The sequence below is a fragment of the Buteo buteo genome, chromosome 13 (assembly GCF_964188355.1).
Source record: "Buteo buteo chromosome 13, bButBut1.hap1.1, whole genome shotgun sequence".
Taxonomy (NCBI): Eukaryota; Metazoa; Chordata; class Aves; order Accipitriformes; family Accipitridae; genus Buteo; species Buteo buteo.
Genome location: NC_134183.1, coordinates 36,724,557 through 36,746,161, shown reverse-complemented (window position 1 = coordinate 36,746,161; position 21,605 = coordinate 36,724,557). Strand labels below are relative to the sequence as shown.

Here is a 21,605-nt window from a genome sequence, read left to right as displayed (position 1 = left end):
CGGATGGACCGCTGCCTCGGAATTTATTTTGGGAGCTTTTTCTGTCTTTTCACCCTTTTTTTAGCATGGTGGCTGGGAGGGAAGGACATGCTTCCCCAAGTGCCTCGCAATCACTGGGCTGATGGGCTGGCTAAAAATAAGGCAGGGAGGGAGCCTCCTCCTCCTCCCCTCCGCACAGGGCCAGCTCTGTGCGTCTGCCTGCGCCCCAGGCAGGAGCGTGTGGCACTGGCGACAGAGCTGCCTGCTCTGCCTGCTCTCCCCGCCTCGGGCCCACCCTGCCAGAGCCGGCACGGAGCGGCCCTTTCAGGATGCACTGGTCCTCAGTGAGTGGAGTGGGGCTTTTGTGCCTCTGGAGTGGGAATGAGGGGCTGCCGTGGGCCCAGTAGCCGAGGGGTTAACCTTTCCCTGTTGGGAGTGCAGGATTTTGGCCCAGCTAGGGCAGATTGTGGAGGCACCACTTAATAGGGATTTGCTGGAAGGGGGGCTGAACTTCATGGGCTGGGGTGTAGCTGAGGTGGGTGCAGAGCTGGGGCTGGCTGTGGATGGGGGGGGGGGCCCAAACTTTGCTGGCAGCCCTGGCCCCTCACCCTGCCTGTGGGGTTGCCTGGGTAGTGCCTGGCCCTGGGCAGGGCAGCCCGTACCCTTCCTTCGGGCATCTCCTCCAGAGCCCAGGTTCCCAGACACCTTCCCAAAGCCACTGCGATGATGATCCTTGGCGGAAGGAGCTGCTTACCCTGCTGCCAGCCTGGGAAATCCTGAGATGGGTGAGGATAGCCTTGGGGGGGGACGGGGGGGGGACGGGAATGATCCTGCTGGGCTGGCACTCCTGCATGTTTTCTAATAATTTCTTTCCTGCAGTTTTGTATTAGTGATCCTGAACAGGGCAGGGAAGAGTCTGAAACAGAAGGTGGAACTTCAGCAGCAGGTGAGACCTATTTGCTTCTGACTTTACCGAGGTGGGCATACGGAGAGGTGTGAAAGCTGCCTAAACAATTATTTCCAATCTGTACTGATGAAACTCGGGCAAGCAGCTCTTCGTGCTCTCAGGGATTACTCCGGGACCTGGGGAAGGGCTGCCCTCCCTCCTTCAGAAAAGGGGAGGTGAGCAGCCCCTGCCTGCCTGCCTGCCCTGCCTGCAGGCAGCTGCCTGCCGCCGTGGCAGCGCGGCTCTGCCGAGCGCAGCGTTGTGCGAGGGACCGAGCGGTGCGGCGGGGCGATGCTCCCATCTTGCGGACGGTTTTAGCATCGGCGGCGGGGAGGGATGGGGTGGAACCGGGGGTGGTGGTGATGGTGGTGATGGTGGGGGGGGCATAGCCCGGTCTCCGCCTTCCTCAAAGCCTCGGCCCCGCCGGGAAAGCGCCTCCCTTCTCCCGGAGCCCATCGCCCGCCTCTGGTCTGCAGCCCGGCTCTGCTTGTGCCCCAGTTCCCGGTGGTGCGTGAGCAGGCTCGGAGTGGGGTCCGTGGGGTCCCCACGTTGAGCTGGACGACCCTCGGGGTGTCCTGACGCTGAGCGCTCAGGGCCCGCTGGGGCGGCTGCCCATCCCCGTGGCATCTTACCTGCAGCCCGGCGTTGACCCTCAGCCGGGGCCCCTTGGAGCTGCGGGGCAGGATGGTGATGAACAGGGTCCTGGGCTGGCTCTGCCGGTCCATTTCGGAGGTGTTGGCCAGGAGGGTGAAGCTGTCGGCCTGGGCCCGGGGGCCATCCTGCCTGTACTGGATCTGCTGCTTCTCCACCTGCGGGGCAGGGGCTGGGTGACCCTCCTGGGAGGACACGGGCCACCAGCCCCGCTGGGGAGGGGACCCGTGCACCAGCCTGGGAGGAGGGAGGGAACCGGCTGCCTGCCGCTTGCTCTGGGTTAGCCCCGTGGGATGGATCCAGCAGAAAGACAGGGAGACGGGTCCCCATGGGAAGCAGATGTGGAGCCCAGTGTGGGTGCTCTGCCTGCATCCCCACCCCGTATCCCCAAGGCCATCTAAGCACACTCTGGGGGTTGATGCATGCCTTGTCCGCAGGGCAAGCCCGCCATCCTGAGCCCCTCCATCCCAAGGGCAGAGATCTCCGATGGGCAGAGGAGACCCGCAGCCCTCCCCAGCCTCCCAGTGCCACTGGGGGCTGGAGCCCACCCCTGGGCTCTTCCCAAACGCCCTGGGCAAGCAGTGTGGCGGGCAAGCAGTGTGGGGGGCAAGCAGCACGGTGGGCAAGCAGGCACTCTTGGCTGCTCTACCTCACTCCAGGTGAAGCTGTGCAGCCCACCATCCTCAGGCCGCTTGCTGTTCAGGAGGGTGCCGAACTGGGGGGGCTTGAGCACCCTGAACTCCACGCCGAGAGCAGTGTAGTAGGCATTGGGGATGTTGAGGATGCCTGTGGAGAGGGTAGCAGAGCCACCTCCTGGTACCGTGATGTTGCGGACATCCAGGGGGATGGCGATGGGGAGCACGGCCAGGTTCACCACCACTCCCTCCAGCGGGTCCACACCGCTGGCTGTGATGTCCACGACAAACCGGTCATGCTCCTCCTCCAGCTTGGAGTGGAGGTAGAGGACTCTGCCATTGTTGATGTCCTCCTGGGTGAAGGACTGGATGGGGTCCAGGCTGGGCTGCTCGTTCGAGTCTTGGCCGTGCTGAAGCATCGCCAGGAAGCCAGAGGCCGGGGGGCTGCTCACCAGGTAGACTATGTCCTGGGGAGGGATCTCTTCATGGGCCACCTGGGAGTGGGGGGGAGACAAAGCATGAGTGGAGGGCTGGTGCCTGCGGGGCTGGGCTGCCCCACAGCCCGCCACAGTGCAGTCTCCCAAGGCTTTGCTGTGGGATGAGCAGCAAGAGTCACCTTCTTGCTGCGGCCATGCCAACCCCCCAGCCTCTGCCCCTGGGCAAAGCCTGACATGGACATGAGTCCTTTGCTCTGGGCAGGCAGGAGTAAAACAGAGTCCTGCCAGCAGCTGTCCTGGTTTGGTGGCCAGGGGAGTGATGCAGGCTTACAGAATGACTGGAGGAGGGGATACTCACCAGTAAGTATTCCTCCTTGATCCCAGCCGCTTCGCCCTGGAAGACATGGATCTCCTTGTGGTTGACTATGTGCAGGGGGCTGGGATGGGTGTCCAAGAACACACTGATGGCCAGCGTGTCCTCCACCACCACCTCGTTTGCTTCTACAGTGAACTGGAGCTCGTCCCGGGTGTTCCTGCTCCCGTTGTGGTGGTAGGAGATCTCTCCTGCCAGCAGGTCCCTCTGGGAGAAGGCCATGACAGGCTGCTCCCCTCTCAGCACGGTGCCCCACCTTGGGGGGGTCGTTATCAGGAACCGTATCTCTTCATCTGACCTGATGTCCATGTTGGTCTCCAGGCTGAGGACAGAAGAGTCAATGCTCCCTCGGCTCCCTTGGTGGATGACTAGACCGGTGTTGTTGACTATTTTGATGTAGGGGTCCGACGCCTGTACTTCCAGGAGGGCCGTGGTTTGGTGGAGGCCATCGGAGATCTGTAGCTGGATCCAACCCCGGTCAGCCCCTGAATGGACAAAGAGGACCTTCTTCTTCCTCAAGTCATCCTGTGTGAACCGATAGACCTGGTGGCTCCTGTCATCAACCGACACGATGCTGCCAAACAAAATGTCCTTCCTTGCCAGCACCAGCTGCGTGTCGGAGAAGCCAGAGTCCTTGTCGGTGAAGGCGATGTCATCTGTCGTCAGCAGGTGCTGCCCATTGCGCACCACGTTGAAGACCTTGTTCACTACCTGGACCGGGGCGTGGTCATTGACGGGTTGGATGGAGACCCTGAAAACACCTCTCACCTCCTCCGCCTCGGGCTCAGCGCTGCCCTCACCCTGCCTGATCGCTACGAAGGGGATGTCGTCCTCCAGCGTCTCGGAGTCATCGTGCTGGTACAGCAGCCGTTGGTGGAGGATGTCATCATTGGTGAACTCTGTGATCTCCTCTCTGGAGGCCCAGCCATGGGATGCAGCCCAGGCCAGCCTCCCGTGTGCTGGCCCCTCAATCACTTCATAGAGGTAGTCCATGCTGTTCATGCTCTGTACAAACAAGTGGTCCTTGGAGATGACTGCTTGCCCCCCTTCCGGCACAGTCAGGAGGATGTTGGTCAGGGCTGGCGCATCAGGGTCCCCACCAATGCTGATTGTGTAGGTATAGATGGGAGAGTGCTGTTCACCAGCATGGACGCGAAACTGGAAGGTGTCCTCAGCTTGCTGAGAGTTCCTAATGGTTGCGCTGTAGCTCACATGGTTTCTTTGCAGGTCATCTTGGGTAAATCCAAAGCCTTCGGTCAGCCTGTTGCCGAGCAGCTCCAGGTTTCCCTTTTTGGGAGCCTGGATTATCGTGTAGTGGAAGGGGACTGGGGCAGAGTTTGGATCTTCCAACATTGCCTCCAGCTCCTTACTGGTGATATTTCTGTGCCGCTTGTTCTTCATCTGGAGGGGGACCATGGTTCTCATCTTAATGGTGGCTCTTTTAATCCTTATGAGAAAGGTGTTGTTTTGCAAGACCTTCTGCCCCACCTGGACTTCAAATTGCAGCTTCTCCACAACATCTCCCAGCCGGTGCTCTGGGTCTGTGCTAAAATACTGGATGCGCCCTTGCTCCAGGTCTTGCTGGTGGAAGGACTCGACTTTTTTCCATTCCCCTCCCATGCTCCCTTGCTTCTGGACTTCACCATACCTCAGGGGCTCTGTGAGGATGTACAGGATGGCAACCCGTTGTTTCTCTGCATTTGTTGTCACTGACAGGTTGGCCGTGGTAATGCGTGCAGCCCCTCCTTGGGAGATGGAGAGGCCGGTGTTGTTGTGCAGGTGGATTTCAGGGTCAATGGCGAAGATTCTCAGGATGGCAACGGGGCTTGGGACTGTGCCGTCGCTCACCTGCAAGGTGAGCTGTAAGTTTGTCCCACTCTGGTGCACGTAGGCTACGTTGCCTGCCTCCAGGTCCCTGCAGGAGAACTCTTCGATAGGTACTCCAGGGTGAAAGTCATACTCCACATAACCCTCCTCCATCTGCTGGCCACCATGCAGCTGGAATTCGAGGTCATCGCAGGACGTGTCGTCATCTAGGACCTGCAGGATGTCTGTGGTCAGGTGTTTCCGTGTGTGCTTCAGGATTGTCATGTGGTTCCCCTGGGGAAAGATCACCTGCGGGGCATCATTGATGGGGTTGATCATGATGGGCAGCAGGTACATCTGCCCCTGCCGCAAGCACTCTGGGACTCCTTGCTGGGCCATCACTGTCACCTCCAGCATCAGCTGATCCATGGGCCCCTCAGAGCCATCATGGACGTATCTGACTTTCCGGTTCACAATGTCCAACAAGGTGAACTTCCTTCTGCTCCTGGACCCAGGAATGTCGAGCTCCAGCTGACCATGCCTAGGGTCGTTTGTGATGCTAAAGAGGACTTGGGACTGTCGGATGTTTGCAAGGCTCAAGTCTACTGTTGGCTGGGCGTGTTTCCACTCCAGATAGGCTGTGCCCCCTTCAGAGACTATGAGGGGGCTGACGTGCAGCAACCTGCTGATGTTGGCGAAGGCGGGTGGGAAGCTGCTGTCTGGCCGGCACAGTTCCACCACCAGGCCTGGTGCTCCCAACCAGACATCCGGAGGTGGGGAGGTGGGTGCCTCATCCTGCTCATATACCTCGTCATAGTCCCAGTAGTGCTCCTGCTTTCCACAGCCTGATGTGATGTCCTTTGTGATCACGGCGTCTTGCAGACTCCTCCTCTGCAGGTTTATCCGCAGGTCCTCCAAGCAGCCAACAAACGAGTTGTTGGTCATGGTCCACACTGAGATGAAAGCAAGATGATGCTCCCTCAGCCTTTGCAAAGCTTCTTCGTTCATACCACCGATGAAGAGGTTTCCCTGAAGGTCCAGGTAGTTGTTGATGCCCCGGTTGGACGTGGATGAGGCATAGTAATCTATCAGTATCTCAAACCTGTGGATGTCTGTGTAGACTTTGACATAGTGCTGCTGCTCATCGCTGATGAAGACATTGTTGTGCAGGACGATGATGCCGTTCCCCTTCTCGACAAACCCCCTCAGGCGCCCATTGGAGATCTCTAGGTAGAAGAAGTCATTCTCCAGCCCCGCGTGGTAGATGAGGGGTGCCTGGGTGATGCTCGTCGTTATCACAAACTCGATGGTCGCTTCCTCCCTCGCGTCCCACGTGGGAAACGCGATGTAGGAGTGTGGCCCCAGGAACCCAAAGGGGTCCTCGGGCTCTGCAGAGAACTGTGTGCTGCACCCTTCCTGGACCCGGTGGAAGATCTTGGAGCTGCCCTCAGAGGACAGAGGGGAGAGGACATCCAGGCCATTGAATGTCACTAAGTGGAGGCAACCTCTGAAGGGTGAGCTGGCCTCGGCGAGGTACGGCAGGTCAAGGCTGCCTGTCCCGCCAGCATAGAGGCCGTACTGGATGTCCAGCTCACGTATGGGCCCTGCGATGTCCACGGAGCTGTTGAAGAGGCCGTCGATGGTCAGCGTCATCCTGCCATCTTCCACCAGCAGCTCCACGTCATGCACCGCCAGGTTATTGAGCTGCAGCTCTGCTGGGGACTGCAGGGTCACCTCCTCCGAGCCCAGCTGCAGCCTCGCCTGCAAGGAAGGATGCAAAATGCTCGGTTCAAGCAAGGTGGTATCTGCAGCACAGGAGACATCTCTCCACCCACCAGAAATACCAGCTGGAGTGTGGACCTGTACCTGGGGGCTCACGAGTCCTGTTCGCTGCTGCGTGCCCTGCCCTTCTCCACCTCTGGGCGCATTCCTCCCTCATCCCCCAGTGGGCAGGCCCTCTCTGTCCCACTCTCTGAATTTCTCTCCATTTTCACTGATTCTCAGCAAACCCCGGTCTCGGGGCTGTTTCCCTGGGGTCCTCCATCTCCCGGTCCCACAGATGGGCTTTTCCTCTCCCCCCAACAGAGGAGCCCTGCCAGAGGCTGGCTTCTCTTTCCCTGCTGCATCCTGCCTGCTGCCCTCCATCCCTGCAACCTGGGCTGCTTCCAGTCCTTGCCCTGGGAGCTGGCAGGGGAAATAGCAGGCTTCACTCCCCACAGGCAGCAGCCTGGAGCCTGCCTAAGTAGAGGGCTAGTTGACGGGCCCTGAGACAGACACATGGTCTCCATTAGGGAGACCTCCGGCCAGCTGCTTGCTTGCTCTCCTGCTTTGGTTTAGATGTGGTTGGTGGCCCAGCCCAGGCTGCAGGAGAGGCAGGATGTGTGCCCCGGACGCTCCCTGCTCTTTTCCTTTATGGTGGATGCCAACACCATAATCACACGAGGGAATTGTATTCTTTTTCCCTGATCCCTTCCCATGCCCTAGCTGGGCTTGGCCTGTGGGTGGGACAGGGGACACCTCTTCTTTCTCTGGATCCTCTTGTCTCACCCCTTCTCTTTGCTAACCCCTTGCACCCCGAGGGTGCTGTGCACCATGTCTGACCATGCAATATACGTGGGGTGCTGGTGTCTGGGTGTCTCTGTGATGCTCCCCAGCATTACCCCAGGCAGTGGGTGAGGAGCTTCCCCAGCTGGAGCCTGATTCTCTGTATTTAACCAATTCTCCCAAGACTCTGTCCACTCTCCTCTTGAACTTGATCTTAGAGGTCTTTTCGAAACTTAAGGATTCTATTTCTATGTCTAAAATCCAGGTAATCTTGCTCTTCTTGGAGGCTGGACTAGATGATCTTTAAAGGTCCCTTCCAACCCAAACCATTCTATGACTCTATGAACTCTTAACATCCCCTGGCAGGGGTCTTGGCTTGGCTCTCCCATGCAGCTTGGCTCTCCCTGCTTGTATCTGGCCCCGTGGGCTGCTGCTTCTTTCAGGTGCTGCCCCTTCGTCCTTGCACAGGATGAAGCCCTGACCCATAGACCCTGACTGGTGTGGGGGAGCGGGGTGCCGGGGTGCTGACCTGCAGGTTGCCGGCTCGTAGCTGGAGCAGGAGGTGGTCGGGCTGGCCGGCAGCCAGGAAGAGCAGCCCGCTCCCCTGGCTGGTGTACAGCTGCAGGTGGAGCCGCACCGTGCGCGAGGCGTCCGCCAGCGGCATCTCCACGTAGCCATCCCCGAAGAAAGAGGCTGGGGAGAAAAGGGAGAGGGTCAGGCAGAGGAGGACACTCCCCACAAGCCCTGTCTGTGTGGGGGGTGTGACTCTGGAGCATCCCAAGCCCATCCATCAGTCCTTCCCCGTTTGCCCTGTGACAGGGTGCTGGAGCCCAGCAGCATGGAAAGACCCTCAGGGAGTCTGTTTTCTGATTTTCCTAGGGGAAGGGGTTTCTAGGGGCCGGGTGGTGAAGCAGAGGTGGTGTTTCTCCTTGCCCATGCAGCATTTAGCGGAACCTTCCCCCTTGTTACTTGGCCAGGGCAGATGCAGTATGGCCTGTCATCGGGCCGAGTTCCTGAGCATTAGGAGGTGAACAGTTACCCTAATGAGTCTTTCCCACTTCTGCCACAGCCGTCTCCCTTTGGAGGAATATGCACCCTTCCAGCGGAGGCTGTGTCGTGCCTTGGCCAGATTCCCCGGCCAAACAGAGAGATGCTGCGTGGGAGCCCCGGGGATGCCGCCGGGTCAGCCAACACTGCGCTCTGCTCCTCTCCCTATTTATACACCACTTTCTAACAGCTCTCCATATCATGCAAACACTGCTGACGTTCACCCTGAAGGTGGCTGCTCCATCGGTGCCGGAGGAATAAACGCCTGTGCCTGCGATCCATATGTGGATGCAAGACCATATGGAAACCTTGACTCAAACAGGGCGCCTGAAGCTGCAGCTGGAAGGCGTTCAACGCCCAGTATACATCAGCCTTGGAGGGACTCAGCACAATGGCATGCGGTCATGAAATGAAAGACTGTGTCACAGGGCATATGCAGGAGACGGTAGAATTAAAAGCACAGGGAGTGGCAAGGCTTAATTTTAGAGTGCCTATACTTTTTGCTTACTCAATGTATGCATGTGCATTGCATTCACGTTAAGTGCACGCGTCTGCGATACATTGCCACCCATCCCGGTTAGCTCCAGAGCAGCCCATGGCAAAGTTAACTCTGCACTTGCAGGGCAAAGCATAACCACTCAGAAGACCTGTAAGTTGTGAATGCTTGGCGACGATGTATTGGAGGGGGGAATGTGCACGTTGTCAGTCCATATGCAGTTACAGGCTGTACAGGCTGCTGGGCTTGAGTTTATACCTGCTAAGCTTTCCTGCTATACTTCACTATTGCACTTGTTGTCACCAAATCCACCCAGCCGCAGGCCCACAGTTGGGTTTGGGGGCCCACGTGCAGTTTGCTGAGGTGCCATGGGGCAACGAGGACGAGGCTTTGGCTTCTCTGAGGGTCCCAGCCCAGCCTCTGCCCTCTTTTGGAGGAGGCGAGGATGAAGGTTGGGTGCTGGAGCGAAACCAGCCTCCTGCATGGTGAGGTCTGGGTGTAAACACCCACGTGTGCTCTTACAGCTGCTTCCCCGGTGGCATTTTCCTATCACCCAAATTTCTGTGGGGCTGACTGGGGTGGGAATGGGCAGGAAATTGGGCAGGCCCACCCTGCTCCGGCAGGCAGGCTTTGCTCATGGGGTGGTGCAGCAAGTGAAAACCCAACCCAACAAGAAGCAGCCACAGCCATGGAGGGTTTGAAACAAGCCCGTCATTAGAGGTGATGGTGAGGGTTTGCCTGGCAGGGGTAGAGTTGGAGCACTCTGCTTTGGCTTGCTGCATTTTCTGCTGAGCTGAGCTCTGCGGTGCCCTGTGTAGGGCAATGTTCTTCGAGCCCTTCGGGGACGGAGAGACCTCCTTGCTCAGACCCCACGAAAAATCATTTCCTGCCGCCGGCGGCAGAGAAAGTGCCTCGGCTTTCTCCTGGGGTCTGGGAGAACAACACGGGTGTTGCAAGGACCATCACCCCACCCGCTCTGGGCAGGGAAGGAATGGCAGCATGGAAATATCTAGCGTTTGCTTTAATACCAAGCCCTTTGCCCAGCCCAGGGCAGGGCTGCCAGGGTGCCTTACTCAAGCCTACTCGTATCCTGGCCCTCGTGCCTCCCGTTGGCACGGGGCACTTTGGCTTCCTTGTCTTCTTGGGCCCAGCCAGTGACTCAGAGGAGCTTTGCTATTCTTTGCAGGAGCTCTGTCCTCTCCTGACCCGCTTCCTCCTTCCAGTGGTCCTTGCAAAATCAGCCAGCCCCGGCATGCCTTGCTCAGTGGCCAAGGGTGGTGGGTGCTGCGCCAGGCGCTGCCCGGGGCTCTCAGCACCACCTCGTCCCAGCGTTTGGTGAGCAGGAGTGTCGCGGCACGTTGCAAAAGGGAATTTTCCTTTCCCTCCCTGCACAGACGCAGGCAGCTGTGCTCGGGCCCCAGCAAGGCGTGCACACATGCATGCAATATATTGTGGACCCCAGAGACGTTGCATGTACGTTATGTGCTGGCTCCCGTCAAGGTTCCCCCGTGCGTGCATGGTCTGTGCTCCAGCTCCCACCAGGATTCTGCTACATTTCGGGTTTGTGGCTTCGTCTAATCCAAAAAACGTGCTCTTCAGATGGGCGCTGAGTGGCTGCTCTCACGGGGAGGGAAGGCTTTGCTGAGGTCGGACCCACCAGCAGCTCCTCTGCCAGCCCAGGGGCTGGGCAGCATCTCACCGCGGGTGCTGGGGATCATGTTTTGAGGCTGGAGGAGCCGGTCCAGCACAGCCAGGCTGTTTTCCAGTGTGACAAGGGGCAGCAGCTCCTGCAGCCAGCACATTTTGTCCTGCCTCCGTTCTTCCGAAGCTGCCAGAGATGCTTTTCTTCTCTTTCTCTCGTAAAATACTAGTAATAAAAAGTTACCGCCGGCGCGGATGCCCAGGGGAGTGGTGCTGTTTGCTGGGAGAGGGAGGAGGGACCCTTGCCCGGCTCCGGGAGGTGCTGGGATTTTTCTCCGGCAGCAGAGCCGTGTGAGTTACTGCTGTTTGTTTCCCAAATTCCTGCTTTATTTCACGGCTGCCCTCCTCCTCTGCTCAGCAGCCTGGCCAGGATGCGAATGCCGCTCGACCTGTGGCATTTCTCTTTCACAAGGGACTCGCAGCTTTTCACCTCCTTCTCCCCTCTTCCTTGCCCTCCACATTGCAAAAGACCCAGAAAATATGGCTTGCTGGATTTGTGTTTTTTTTTATTTTCAAATGCATTTCGCCTTGGAGGAGCCTCCGTGGCACAGGGTGCACCATCCTGATTGATCGCTTGGTTGGCGGCTCTGATTTGGCCACGGACGGAGAGAGCAGGGACCCCCTCAGGCACCCAGCCCCATCCGTGGGCTGGCTGCAGCTGAGCATCCCGGGATGACCCCATGCGGATGCATTCCCGTGACCCAAAAGCACCTTTCCCAGGTGATCCAAGGGTGCCACGATCGCGCCGTGGGCTTGTCGTGCCCCAAGCCCAGCCTCATCCCTGGATGGGGAGGTCTGAGCTGGCTCTTCTGCCCCTGTTGTGGGGATCAGCAGGTCTCCATATCCTGGCTGTGGGTTGGGGTGGGCACACTAGCCATCCCGCTTGCCCCGACTAAAAATAACGTTCCCAGCTCTCCGTGTCCCACAGGAAATCGCTGCCCCTGCCTTGCCAGGCCGATAGAAAGGCGTTGACGAGGAGAGAGGGGCCTCCGTCACAGTTTCCAAGCAGCCGGCCAGCAGCCAGCAGATTATAGCCTGCAGTGTCATTTAGTTGGGTTTTTTTCTTTTTTCTTTTCTTTTTTTTTTTTTTTTGCATTGAAAAAAACAAGGAGATGAGCCAAAAGCACTGAGCAAGGGGCTGGGAGCGAGGCCCCGGACGTGCTCGGCTCCTCTTGGGGCTGGTGAATAAGCAAGGGCTCTGTGCGAGCCGGCGCTGCCCCGGTGGCCCCCCCAGCCGCCAGCCACGCGCCGGGTCCGGGACGCCTTGGCCCTCTCCCCCTGCTCCTCCAGTTGAAAACACGGCAGGTTTGGCCTCTCCAGTTGCTGGTTTTTGGTGTTCAGGGGGGTTTTTGGCATCCCAGCCCCCGAGCGAGCCACATCCAGCAGAGCCTGATGCTGGGCAGCACCACGGAGGGGAGGGGATCCCCCTCTGCCTGGGGGGCTCCGGGGGCCGCACTGGGGCTCATCGGGGCCACTTTGGGCCCTCCTCCATGTTTTAACATCTCTGCACACAAACTTCTCCCACCTCCTCCCCGGCACGTAGAAGGATGGAGGAGCTAACTCCCGGTCCAGGCGAGGGAAGGCACTCGTAAAACCCAGCAACAAGGGTTTGCAGAACGAACCGGCGCGGGACGGCAGGGTTTTTCGGAGCAGGGAGATGTCTCCTGGGTGTGCAGGGGGAAACGTGTGCTGGTGGATGGAGGCCTTCCCCACCCGCAGGCTCCCACCCTGGCTTGGGGCATCCCCAGCCCTGCCAGCGGGACAAAACAGATGCATTTTGGGGTGTGCATGAGGAGGTGCATCGGTGATACAAACAAGTCCCCGAGGGGCTGCAGAGACTCCCATTGCTCTGCCCGGAGGAGGATGCTGAGGCCAAGGAGGAAGGACGGGAGCAAATCCTGCCTGGAGAGAGGGGGCATGGTGCCGGAGAGGCACTGGCCACTCAACAAGGCTTCATTCAGGCTGCGGTGGGGGGCAGGTGGGGGCCAGGGCTGGTGGCCCATGTGTGTTTGCAGGGAGGGGACTGGAATTCATTAAAGCAGCTCTTTAATTACCGCGGTGGGTGCCAGGAGAGCCCCGTGCACACACACGCACGCACCCCCCCCTCTGAAAGGCTCTCTTGTGTTTGCAGCCACTTCCCATCCCGGCCACACCAGTTTTCTGAGGGTGGAAAAACAGCCGGGGAGTGAAGAAGGCTCCTTGTTGCCCAAACAGCCCCGGGCTTGTGTGGCTGTGGGTGTAATCCAGCCCAGCCCAAGCCGCCGGCTGCCCTCCTTCCTGCCCGCCGGCCGATGCCAACAAGCAGCCCCTGTGTCGGCAGCATGCCCGCTGCTGCTGAGCCCCCCGGCGTGGGGTGCCGCCGGGGACCCCCACGGCCGGCCTGCCGCGTTCCTCCTCTGCGGCGTCAGGAGCTTGTTTCCAGGCCCTCTGAGTTGTTTGGGGCTGGTTTTATATTTTTTTTTAATTATTTTTTTATTTTAATGACTTTATAAGGTAACGAGCTCGCCCATCGCCAGCCGTGCTGCACCGCAGCCACCCGCTGTACAAACACCGGAGGGGCTGGGGGACAGCCGCCCAGCCTTGGGGATGCTGCTTGGCAGCTTGAACCCCACCTGGTCCCCTCGCAGCGTGTGCGGGAGCTCCCGTCCCCGCGCCTAGCACAGGCAGGGTAGGCAGGTCCAGCCCTCCCGCCTCCACCGTGGGTGGCCGTGGGGGCTTCAAGCCTCCCTAATCCCCAGGCTGGCTCTGGGATGCTCGGCGGGACCCACAGCCCTGTGCTCTCCGGCTGCATCCCGGGTGGCTGTGGGGCTGGGCTGCGTCCCTGTCCCTACATGGGGTGGAAGGGTTGGGGGAGGAAGGGATCCGATGGGCTTTCTGAGAAAGGCTTCATTATGTTCCCTTCGTTTTACGGCGTAGTTTTATTTATGGCCAGGGAAGGAAATGAGCAGCTTGCGAGGCAGGCTAAGGCAAACACAGCCGCTGTGGAGCGGCCCTTGGGTTTGGCTGGGGCTCTGCTGGGAGGAGCCGGTGCCGGGGGGGGGGACGACGACAGGGGGGCTGCTGCCTTCAGGGATGCCCGAAGACTCGAGCGGGTGCCTGGGTGCAGCAGGAGGGCTAAGCACCCATCCGGGTCTCCACAGCGAGGAAATCCCAGTGCAATGGGGACGGGTCACACGTGAGCAGGTCTTGGGCTGCAGCGATGGCATCCAAGCCCAGTGGGGACCTCGGGGACATCCCACGGTCCCCCTCCTCCGCAGGCAGCACAGGGCTGCCTCCACGACGGGCTCCGCATTTGGGACGGGGCAGAGCCAGCCCAGCAAAGAGCCCGTGCCCCGGGAAAAGCCTCTCCCTGCTCTCCTGCTCCTGGGGTTCAGCCTCGAGATTTATGGGGTGGGGTGTCATCGGCACGGATCCGTCCCTGCTGCGATAGCTCCCCGCACAGCACAGAGGAGGGCTTTTTCTCGTTCTCCCCACTTCCAGGTTTTATCCTCCGTGACTCCAGACGGCAATTGCGGCTCCCACATCCTGAGCCAAGGCTGTGCGTGCTTCTCAAACCCCGGCACTGGGAATAAGAGCTCCAGTTCTTGCCTCCCACCCTCCACCTGGCCCTCCCTCGCAGCGGGGCTCCCCGGGGCCAAGGCCGGTGCTTTCCAGGAGTGCCGGCCAGCAGAGATTGCTGGAAAGCAGCGCCCGGGAAACCGCCAGCAAAGCCATGGCCGATCACCCTCGTTGGGGCTGCCGACCGCCAAATGCTTGCCAGAAGTGGCCATCACCCTTGTTTCGGGTGTGGGAAGAGAGCCCCTGGGCCAGGGGGCTCTGCTTCGCCCCCATCCCATCCTGCTGGCCCCAGTCTCCCAAAGCAGATCATCCGCCCCTACCTCTGGCTGCACTGCGCTGCTTTGAAACTTTCCGCCTGTGTTTATTAATTCAGTTCCTCTCCCTATTCCCCTGCCGGCTGCTCTCCCTCTCACCTTCCCCTGTCTCCTGCCTGACAGCTTCGGGGGGGGGGGGGAAAGCCTTTTTGCAGCCCACGGACTTTGGGATCAGGGGAAAACTTGCCTCCCGCTAATTCTGCGCTGCTGGGGAGGGGAGCTTGCCATATCACCCTGTGTCCTGCCAGTCCTCGACCCCCTGCCCGACACATGTGCCTGCTCCTGCCTGCCTTCCTCATCCTTACGTAGCAGCATGAAGGAGCTGCTATAGCTGGAGGCCATAAAGCGGGGTCCAGGAGGCTTGGCTGGAGCTCTGGAGCTCCAGCCCTCGCTTCTCCAGCGTGGTTTTACGATGATTCAAGCAGCCCTAAAGCTGATGGTATTTCCTGCGCTCTCCTGCTCGGCCAGATGCAGAGCCACGGAGGGGAGGGCAAGGAGCTGATAGCTGGCACTGCCGCGGCCCCTGCCACACACCGGCTGCGTCCCCCTTACAAAGGTCATGGTGCTTTTCGGAAGAGCTGGGGCTCTTCCAGCATCCCCGGGCCAAGCACCCCCGAAGCCTGGCGCGAGCAGGAGCAGGGATGGAGAGCTTTTAATGACATGTGGCTAAACGACTCCGGAGGGACTTAGGGAATAAGCCTGAGCTGGAAGCGACGGTTGGACTTTTTGCCCTGGGAAGTGAAGCGGGGGGAGAAAATGGGAGGATTTGGGGAAGCGGGAAGCTCAATGGGGCTTTTGTGCCGTCCCCTGCAGCGTGACTCAGGCTCGCTCAGGCTCCCGCTGCCAGGAGAAGTTGGCCTGGAAATATCGTATCAGCCTCAGAGGACGTGGTTTCCAAACCATCCCAAGTCGGGTTTTGTTCTATATTTTCCCCCTTCTCTTTCTTTCTTTTTCTTTCTCCCAAGCCGTCTCCCCCTCTCTCGCTGGCTGGCAGGTTTTCCAGCTCCACCCTGCACATCCCGGCCCCCGCTCCCACAGCTTTCCCTACTCCGACTCCGTGCTGGCTGCTTCCCGCTAGGTGAGGGAAGGGCTTGCAGAGCTGCAGGAGGGCATGCGGTGGCATACGAGGGGACAATCCTGGACAGCCCAGCACTGGAGGAGCAGGGGGACCGTGGGGGAAGCCTGGGCTGGAGGCTGGCTTACCGGGGAGAGGGGCACCCGAGGCACAAATCCCACCTGCAGATCCCTGAATCCCATCCCTGCCAGCCCAACAGAACCGGTGCCCGTGCCCAAGCCCGTCCTCAGCCCCGGCGGGAGCGGCAGAGCCCGGCCAGGGGATGTTCACAGGCGTCCCTGGAACGGCTGGACGTTACCGGAGAGATCCTCGCCTGCCGTCAACAAACAGCACGGCTGCTGCTGGAGAGGGGCCCGTCTCCAGCCGCCCAGGCTCAGATGTTTCCCAACCTCGCTTGTGCCAAATGGCTCTTGAAGTGCCGAGATATGGGGGAGGTTATCAGCCAAATTCAGGGCTAAGAGGGGAAGGATGGGCACGAGCGGCGCACAGAGGGAGATACTGAGGCTCTGCCGGGAGCTACCTGCAGGTTTTAATTCCAGCATCCAGCGCGGCCCTCAGGGTAGGGAAGGAGCTTTTAAAATGTGCAGTTCAGGGTGAGCTCACTTGTAGCACCCACAGCACCCTGCACTCCACGGGGCTACAAGGACCGTGGCTGGCCTGGGCTTTCGGTAATGCTGGGTGCTGCGAGGGACAGAGAAAAGTGTCTCCATGGAGAGGGAGGGATGTTTGCAGCACGGAAGGGGAAAGAGAGGATTTTTTTTGCTCATCTGGGGTTGACATGCTAAATTGTCTGCCTTGCAGTTCTAACTGCAAAGAAAATGGGTATTTTCTTTTTTCCCGCTTCTTAGAGCTGAAATCTCTGCCTCTTCTCTTCTCTTCTCTTCTTTTCTCTTCTCTTCTCTTCTCTTCTCTTCTCTTCTCTTCTCTTCTCTTCTCTTCTCTTCTCTTCTCTTCTCTTCTCTTCTCTTCTCTTCTCTTCTCTCCTCTTCTCTTCTCTTCTCTTCTCTTCTCTCCCAATCCTTTTGGAGGTCCCCCTCCCTACCCTGCCTCCCCCTCCCCACCCCCATTATCCCCCTGGCTTTTCCATCTATGAGAATCAAGCGGCGGGGTGATGTTTATAGAGAAAATAAATGCCTGCTCTATTTCTAGCACAGGGGAAACATATAGCTGGCCGCGTGGGGCTGTGGGGGTGTGGAAGCGGGCGCGCACATCCCCTCCCAGGGCTGTGGGGCAGGACAGGAGGCTTTTCTCAGCCACATCTACCTCAGGCCAAAACTTCCCTCTCTCCTCCCTGGCTCCCAGAGGAAGTGACCCTGGTGGGCCCAGAAATTTCTGTGGGATGGGATGCAGAAAACCTTGAAGCCCAGATGAAGCCCAGCCAGAGGCTGGGAAAGGGAATGGGAAATTCCTCCTGACCCCCCCTGGCTTTCTGCCTGTGCTCTGGGGAGCACCAGGGGGGCTTATGGCATGATAACGGATGGGGAGCATCTATTAACACACCTGGGCATGGCACCACAAGCAGCCAGGGGCTCTGACCCCCAAACTTTGCCCACCTTCCCCCTGCTCACCCCAGCAGGGAGGAAAAACAATCACCAGAAAGCCAAGATTTGGGCAAAAGAAGCAGCAGGAGCCGTCCCAAGCTGACTCACAGCCTGCGAAGTCTCCTTGAACAGCCAGTGAGTCACGGCGATAGATGAACGTTACTTTTCTCTCTCCTTGGCTTGGAGGCATGTGATGGGACCGGCCACCTCCAAACCGTGATGTTTGCCCCATGACTTTTCCCGCTCTCGTCAATTTTTGGCAGGGCCCTCCCTTCCCTGGGATGCTTTCTGTCTGCTACTGTCTGTCTGTCTGTCCGGCTGTCAGGCAGCCAAAAGCAGCCGTTGGGCGCAGGGCAGCTCCCAGAGGTATTGCACGGAGCGATGCACGACTGGCGCAGGCGACGCACCCGGGGAGGACAGATGGAAAATGGGAATTTATCACCCTCTTGGATCCAAGGCACGAGGCATAAACATCTTTCACCCCACCTCGCTGCCGGCTGGCAGGAGGATGCTCAGAGACCTGATATGGTCTGTCCTGAGGATGAGTGACAGCTAACAAGTGACAAACCTGCATCCTCCCCATCCCGGGGTCGGGAAGAGCTGCAGCAGTCCCGCTCCTCTGGTTTTAAGCCCAGCTTTGCAGAATCCAGAGCTGCCCTGACTCTGGGCTCTGCTTTGCAAAGCAGCCCTTGGCTTTGCAACAGAGCAAAGTGGGTTCTCTGGTTGTGGCACGTTAACAAAAAGCCTCGGGTCCATTTGCAACTTCACAAGTAAAATGACCATCATGCAGGCATGTCCACTCCCACCGCAGCAGCTCAGAGAGAAAGATCATAACACATTTCTCTTGACCTTAGTTTTTCTGTTACATTTACCCTAGAAAAACTCCGTGGGGCATCCTGTCCCTGGGCAGCATGGCAGTGTGCAACCAAGCACCGGGCATGATGGAGATGGCTCGGGGAAGGGCTGCTTTGGGAATGAGGGGTCTCCGATGGGCACCCTCCTCGCTCTGTGTCTCCAGGAGGTTTGGAGATACGGGGTGCTGACGGGGCTGGCTGCAAACTGGGCTGGGCTGCCTGCAGACCTGCCTCGTCCTTGCTAGGGTGACTTGGGCACACGGAAGTGGCCTGGGATACCCAGGCAAGACCCAGGAAGCCTACAGGTACGAGCAGAGTCATTTCTAGGACTTTCTAGGCTGGAGGCTGGGGGTGATCCTAACACTCGGGGAGGCTGGCTTCCCAAAAAGGAGACAAGCCAGAGCCCGGCTCCTCCAGGCACCTGGAGAGGGCCGATGGAGCGGCCCCTGGGAGCTGAGGCTGGCCTGAGCCAACGCCTGTTGCGAACAGTCTGTGCTTTGAGCTTTATTTAGGCACACAGACAGCATTAGCCTACCGCCTCTGAAGTCCTGATACTGTCCAGCCTTCAACCTGACGTTAGTTCCTCCGGGTGAGCTTAACCCTGTCCTGCGATCTTGGAGGAATGCGCTTATTATATATTTGCCCACAGCCCTCTGTTGCTAAATATAAGAGTGAGACGAGAATATTCCTCCCTGATTCCCACGATACCAGTTTGCATTCTCCCCCCTTTTCAGCCTTTTTCCTGTTCTTTCCCATCAGCTGGAAACTTTTCCAGCTGCTTGAAGCTATGACCTCAAAACATGTGGCGCATTCACGAAAAAGAAAGTTTGAATAAATCGGTCGGATTTCCAAAAGTGGAGGAGAGGAATAGCCAAGGCAGCTCCCTAGAGCCGATAAGATATCCCTACACCTCGGATAAGGCAGGAGGGGTCATGGCCGGGTACCCTGGGACAGACACTGTTCCCTGCCCATGAGCAGGTTATGCTGCCCGGGGCAGCCATGGACAAGCCAGGGTCACGCTCACCTCCCTGGGACCCCCATCACCGCTGCTGTGGGACCACCTGAGACTTGGGGGTCACATTTTTGCTGGAAGCTCGGGGTCAGTGCTGCTCATAGGGACCCTACACATCTGATTCCTTCTTCCCCCTGCATCCCTCCTCATCACAAACCCCCAGCGAGAGGGTTTTTGGGGAAGGGGGAGCTCAGCCTGCTGGTGACCTCACTGGGAACTGGAAGAGAGCCAGGCTGTCTAAAAACAGTTTACTAAAGCCTCACACTCAGATGTCAAGAGGACAAGTTTTATGAGTGTTTTTTCTCTTTGTTATAATCTTGTATTTGTTGATGTGCACGGTGACTTTTTCCATTTTGGACTGGGCAGAAAGCCCGGGGGTCCTCAACCTGGGCTTGGAGGCAATGCAAAACACAGGCTTCACCCCTAAAAATGAGTCTGTCCCCAGCCCTGTGCCCAGCACGCTGCTGATGGCTGATGTTGCTCTCCCTGATGGGGATGGAGGGATGTCCCAGGGTGGGCAGCCTGGCATGGGCACTGGTGGTCTCAGCAGGGATGCTCCTGAGGGGAGGGAGCTTGCAGGAAGCCAGTGCCCAGACCTGGGGGTCGTGGCTGCCATGTCTGCTTCGGCAGGGTGCAGAAATAGTCCCCAGCATCAGAAAATGGGTGTAAAACCCCTTTACTTTCCCAGCCCTGCAGGTCTGTGCCAGGCGGATGCCCGCTGATACCTGGAGCTGTGCCCCAGCCATGGGCGGTATTACCTGGAGGGAATCTGGGGGTTTGGCAGGTGCCAGTGAAAGCCACGTGCCTTTTTTTGGGGTTGCTCCAGCCCATTCACCATGAAAGAGCTTGGGAGTGCCAGGGCAGCCCCAGGAGCCATCCTGGACACCCGAGCGGGCGATGGTTCCGCGTGGTGAAATCCCTGCCCGGGATGGAAAGGTCAGGGCTGGAAGGAAGAAGACCACTTTGTTCATTAACAAAAGGGTTTTTTTTCCACTTGGCTTGCCAGGCATCCTCATATTTTGGTGCATGGAAAAAAAAGAAGGAACAAGGCCGGAGGGAAGGAGAGCAGCGTGTCCCAGAGGCCACCTGCTCGCTGGGGAGGGAACAGGGACAAAAAGGGACCTGCAGGGACCTTGTGGGTGCCAAGAACCACGAGGCTGGGCTCTGGGATTGTCCTCGTCCTCCTTCTCGCACTGACACAGGCTCAGACACAGAAGATGGTTGGGGAGCAAAAGACCAGAGGTGGTCAGCAATTCCTTTGGAAACTGCTTGGAGCAAGCTCCTGCCCCACTGTTGGTCAGAGCCCCGACGCCCGGCAGGAGGTTTGGGGAAGAGAAACTGCTTGGTGAAATGTTATATTATTTTGGGGCTGAGTTAGGGAAAAAAAAGTGCTTTTTAAATTTCCTTCACTTCTGAAGCTGCAGATGCTGATGATGCAGTGTAAATTGTTGGTTAGACCCCGAGCGCAGCTTAGAGGGTCAGGCTAAGGCGCAGGCCTGTCCCGAGCAGGATGAGACCCATGTCCAGACCCCGCAGAGCCTGCTGAGGCTCGGACCATTGCAGGTACAAGCATCCCGGCGCAGAGGAGGGAGCGGGAGGCAGAAGGCATGGGGTGGGACCAGGGCTGCGGGATGGCCGTTGGGATGCTGAGGCAGGGCACGTTGCCGTGCCAAGAGCTGTGTGGTCAAACCTGGCTGCTTCTTGGGGAAAACTGGATATAAATCACCCGCTCTGCTCCCCACCCAGCCCGTGCCCTGCAGTAACCCTTCCTGGCTCCGTCCCTGTGCAGCAGCCAGCGTCCCCTGCCCTCCCTGCTGCCCGGGGCCAGCCCGTCCTGTGGCACCAGGGCTCCTTCTCCTGGGGGGGACACTCAGCTCTGGATGGTCCCTGGTGCCCCATCACCCGCAGGGTGATCCTGCACCCCTCCGGGACTGTGCCAGCAGAAGAGGCAAGCCCCTTGCCCCATGCACCCAGCCACACCGGGATGCCCGGGACAGACGGACAGAGCAGATGCAGGAGGTGACACGCACCCTGGCAAATGCTGTCCAGCTCCTACTTTCCCATCGGCACCGTCCAAGCCCTCGCAGACAGCTACTGTGGCAAGGCCAAACATGGGCAGGGAGGGCTGACTCTCTCTGCCGGGGCTGCAAGGATATGCCTGTGCTCCGTCCCCATGGCACAGGGCTTTGGCAGAGCGGGGAAGGTGCCTTTCCTCCGTGGGCTGCCCACGGCACAGACCAAAGCCCTGGGGTTCCCGCATGCGTGCGGGGAGGGAGCCCCATCCCTCCCAGCACCACGTTTGCGTGTTCCCCCCCGGGGAAAGCGTCGGACGCAGCTGGGGTACACAGCACCCTGAGAGCCACGGGGGCGAGCAGCCCCGCTCCCTCCCTCGCCTTTTCCCGCAGGGCAACCCGGCCCAAACACCCTGCCCGAAAACAGGCAGCTGCCTCTCCTCCCTCCTGCCAGCTTGGCGACAGGCCCCCCCCTCAGCTCGGGGAGGGACAGCCTGCAACCATGGGTGCCCATACTGCTCTCCGCTGGGTCCCCATCCCTCCCGGCCCACCCGAAGCCGAGCCTCATCCCTTCGGATTTCTCACCGCTCCATCCCTCGGATGGGCTGGTGGGACGGGACTTAC

General features: G+C 59.1%; 1 protein-coding gene and 1 long non-coding RNA gene across 2 annotated transcripts in view; one reads left to right on the top strand and one right to left on the bottom strand.

Moving 5' to 3' along the window:
• Window positions 1–21,605, bottom strand: part of CSPG4 (chondroitin sulfate proteoglycan 4) — a 29,159-nt gene that overhangs the window by 7,405 nt on the left and 149 nt on the right. Inside the window, exons 2-5 of the mRNA XM_075045619.1 lie at window positions 7,901–8,064; window positions 3,007–6,588; window positions 2,226–2,705; window positions 1,558–1,734 (exon numbers count right to left, since the gene is read on the bottom strand). Coding sequence (XP_074901720.1) covers window positions 1,558–1,734; window positions 2,226–2,705; window positions 3,007–6,588; window positions 7,901–8,064 — 4,403 coding nt within the window. The remainder of the gene's footprint in view (window positions 1–1,557; window positions 1,735–2,225; window positions 2,706–3,006; window positions 6,589–7,900; window positions 8,065–21,605) is intronic.
• LOC142039204 (uncharacterized) lies at window positions 139–11,082 on the top strand. The gene is made up of 3 exons (XR_012652839.1): window positions 139–323; window positions 859–925; window positions 8,441–11,082. It is a non-coding gene; the product is annotated as an uncharacterized LOC142039204 (long non-coding RNA).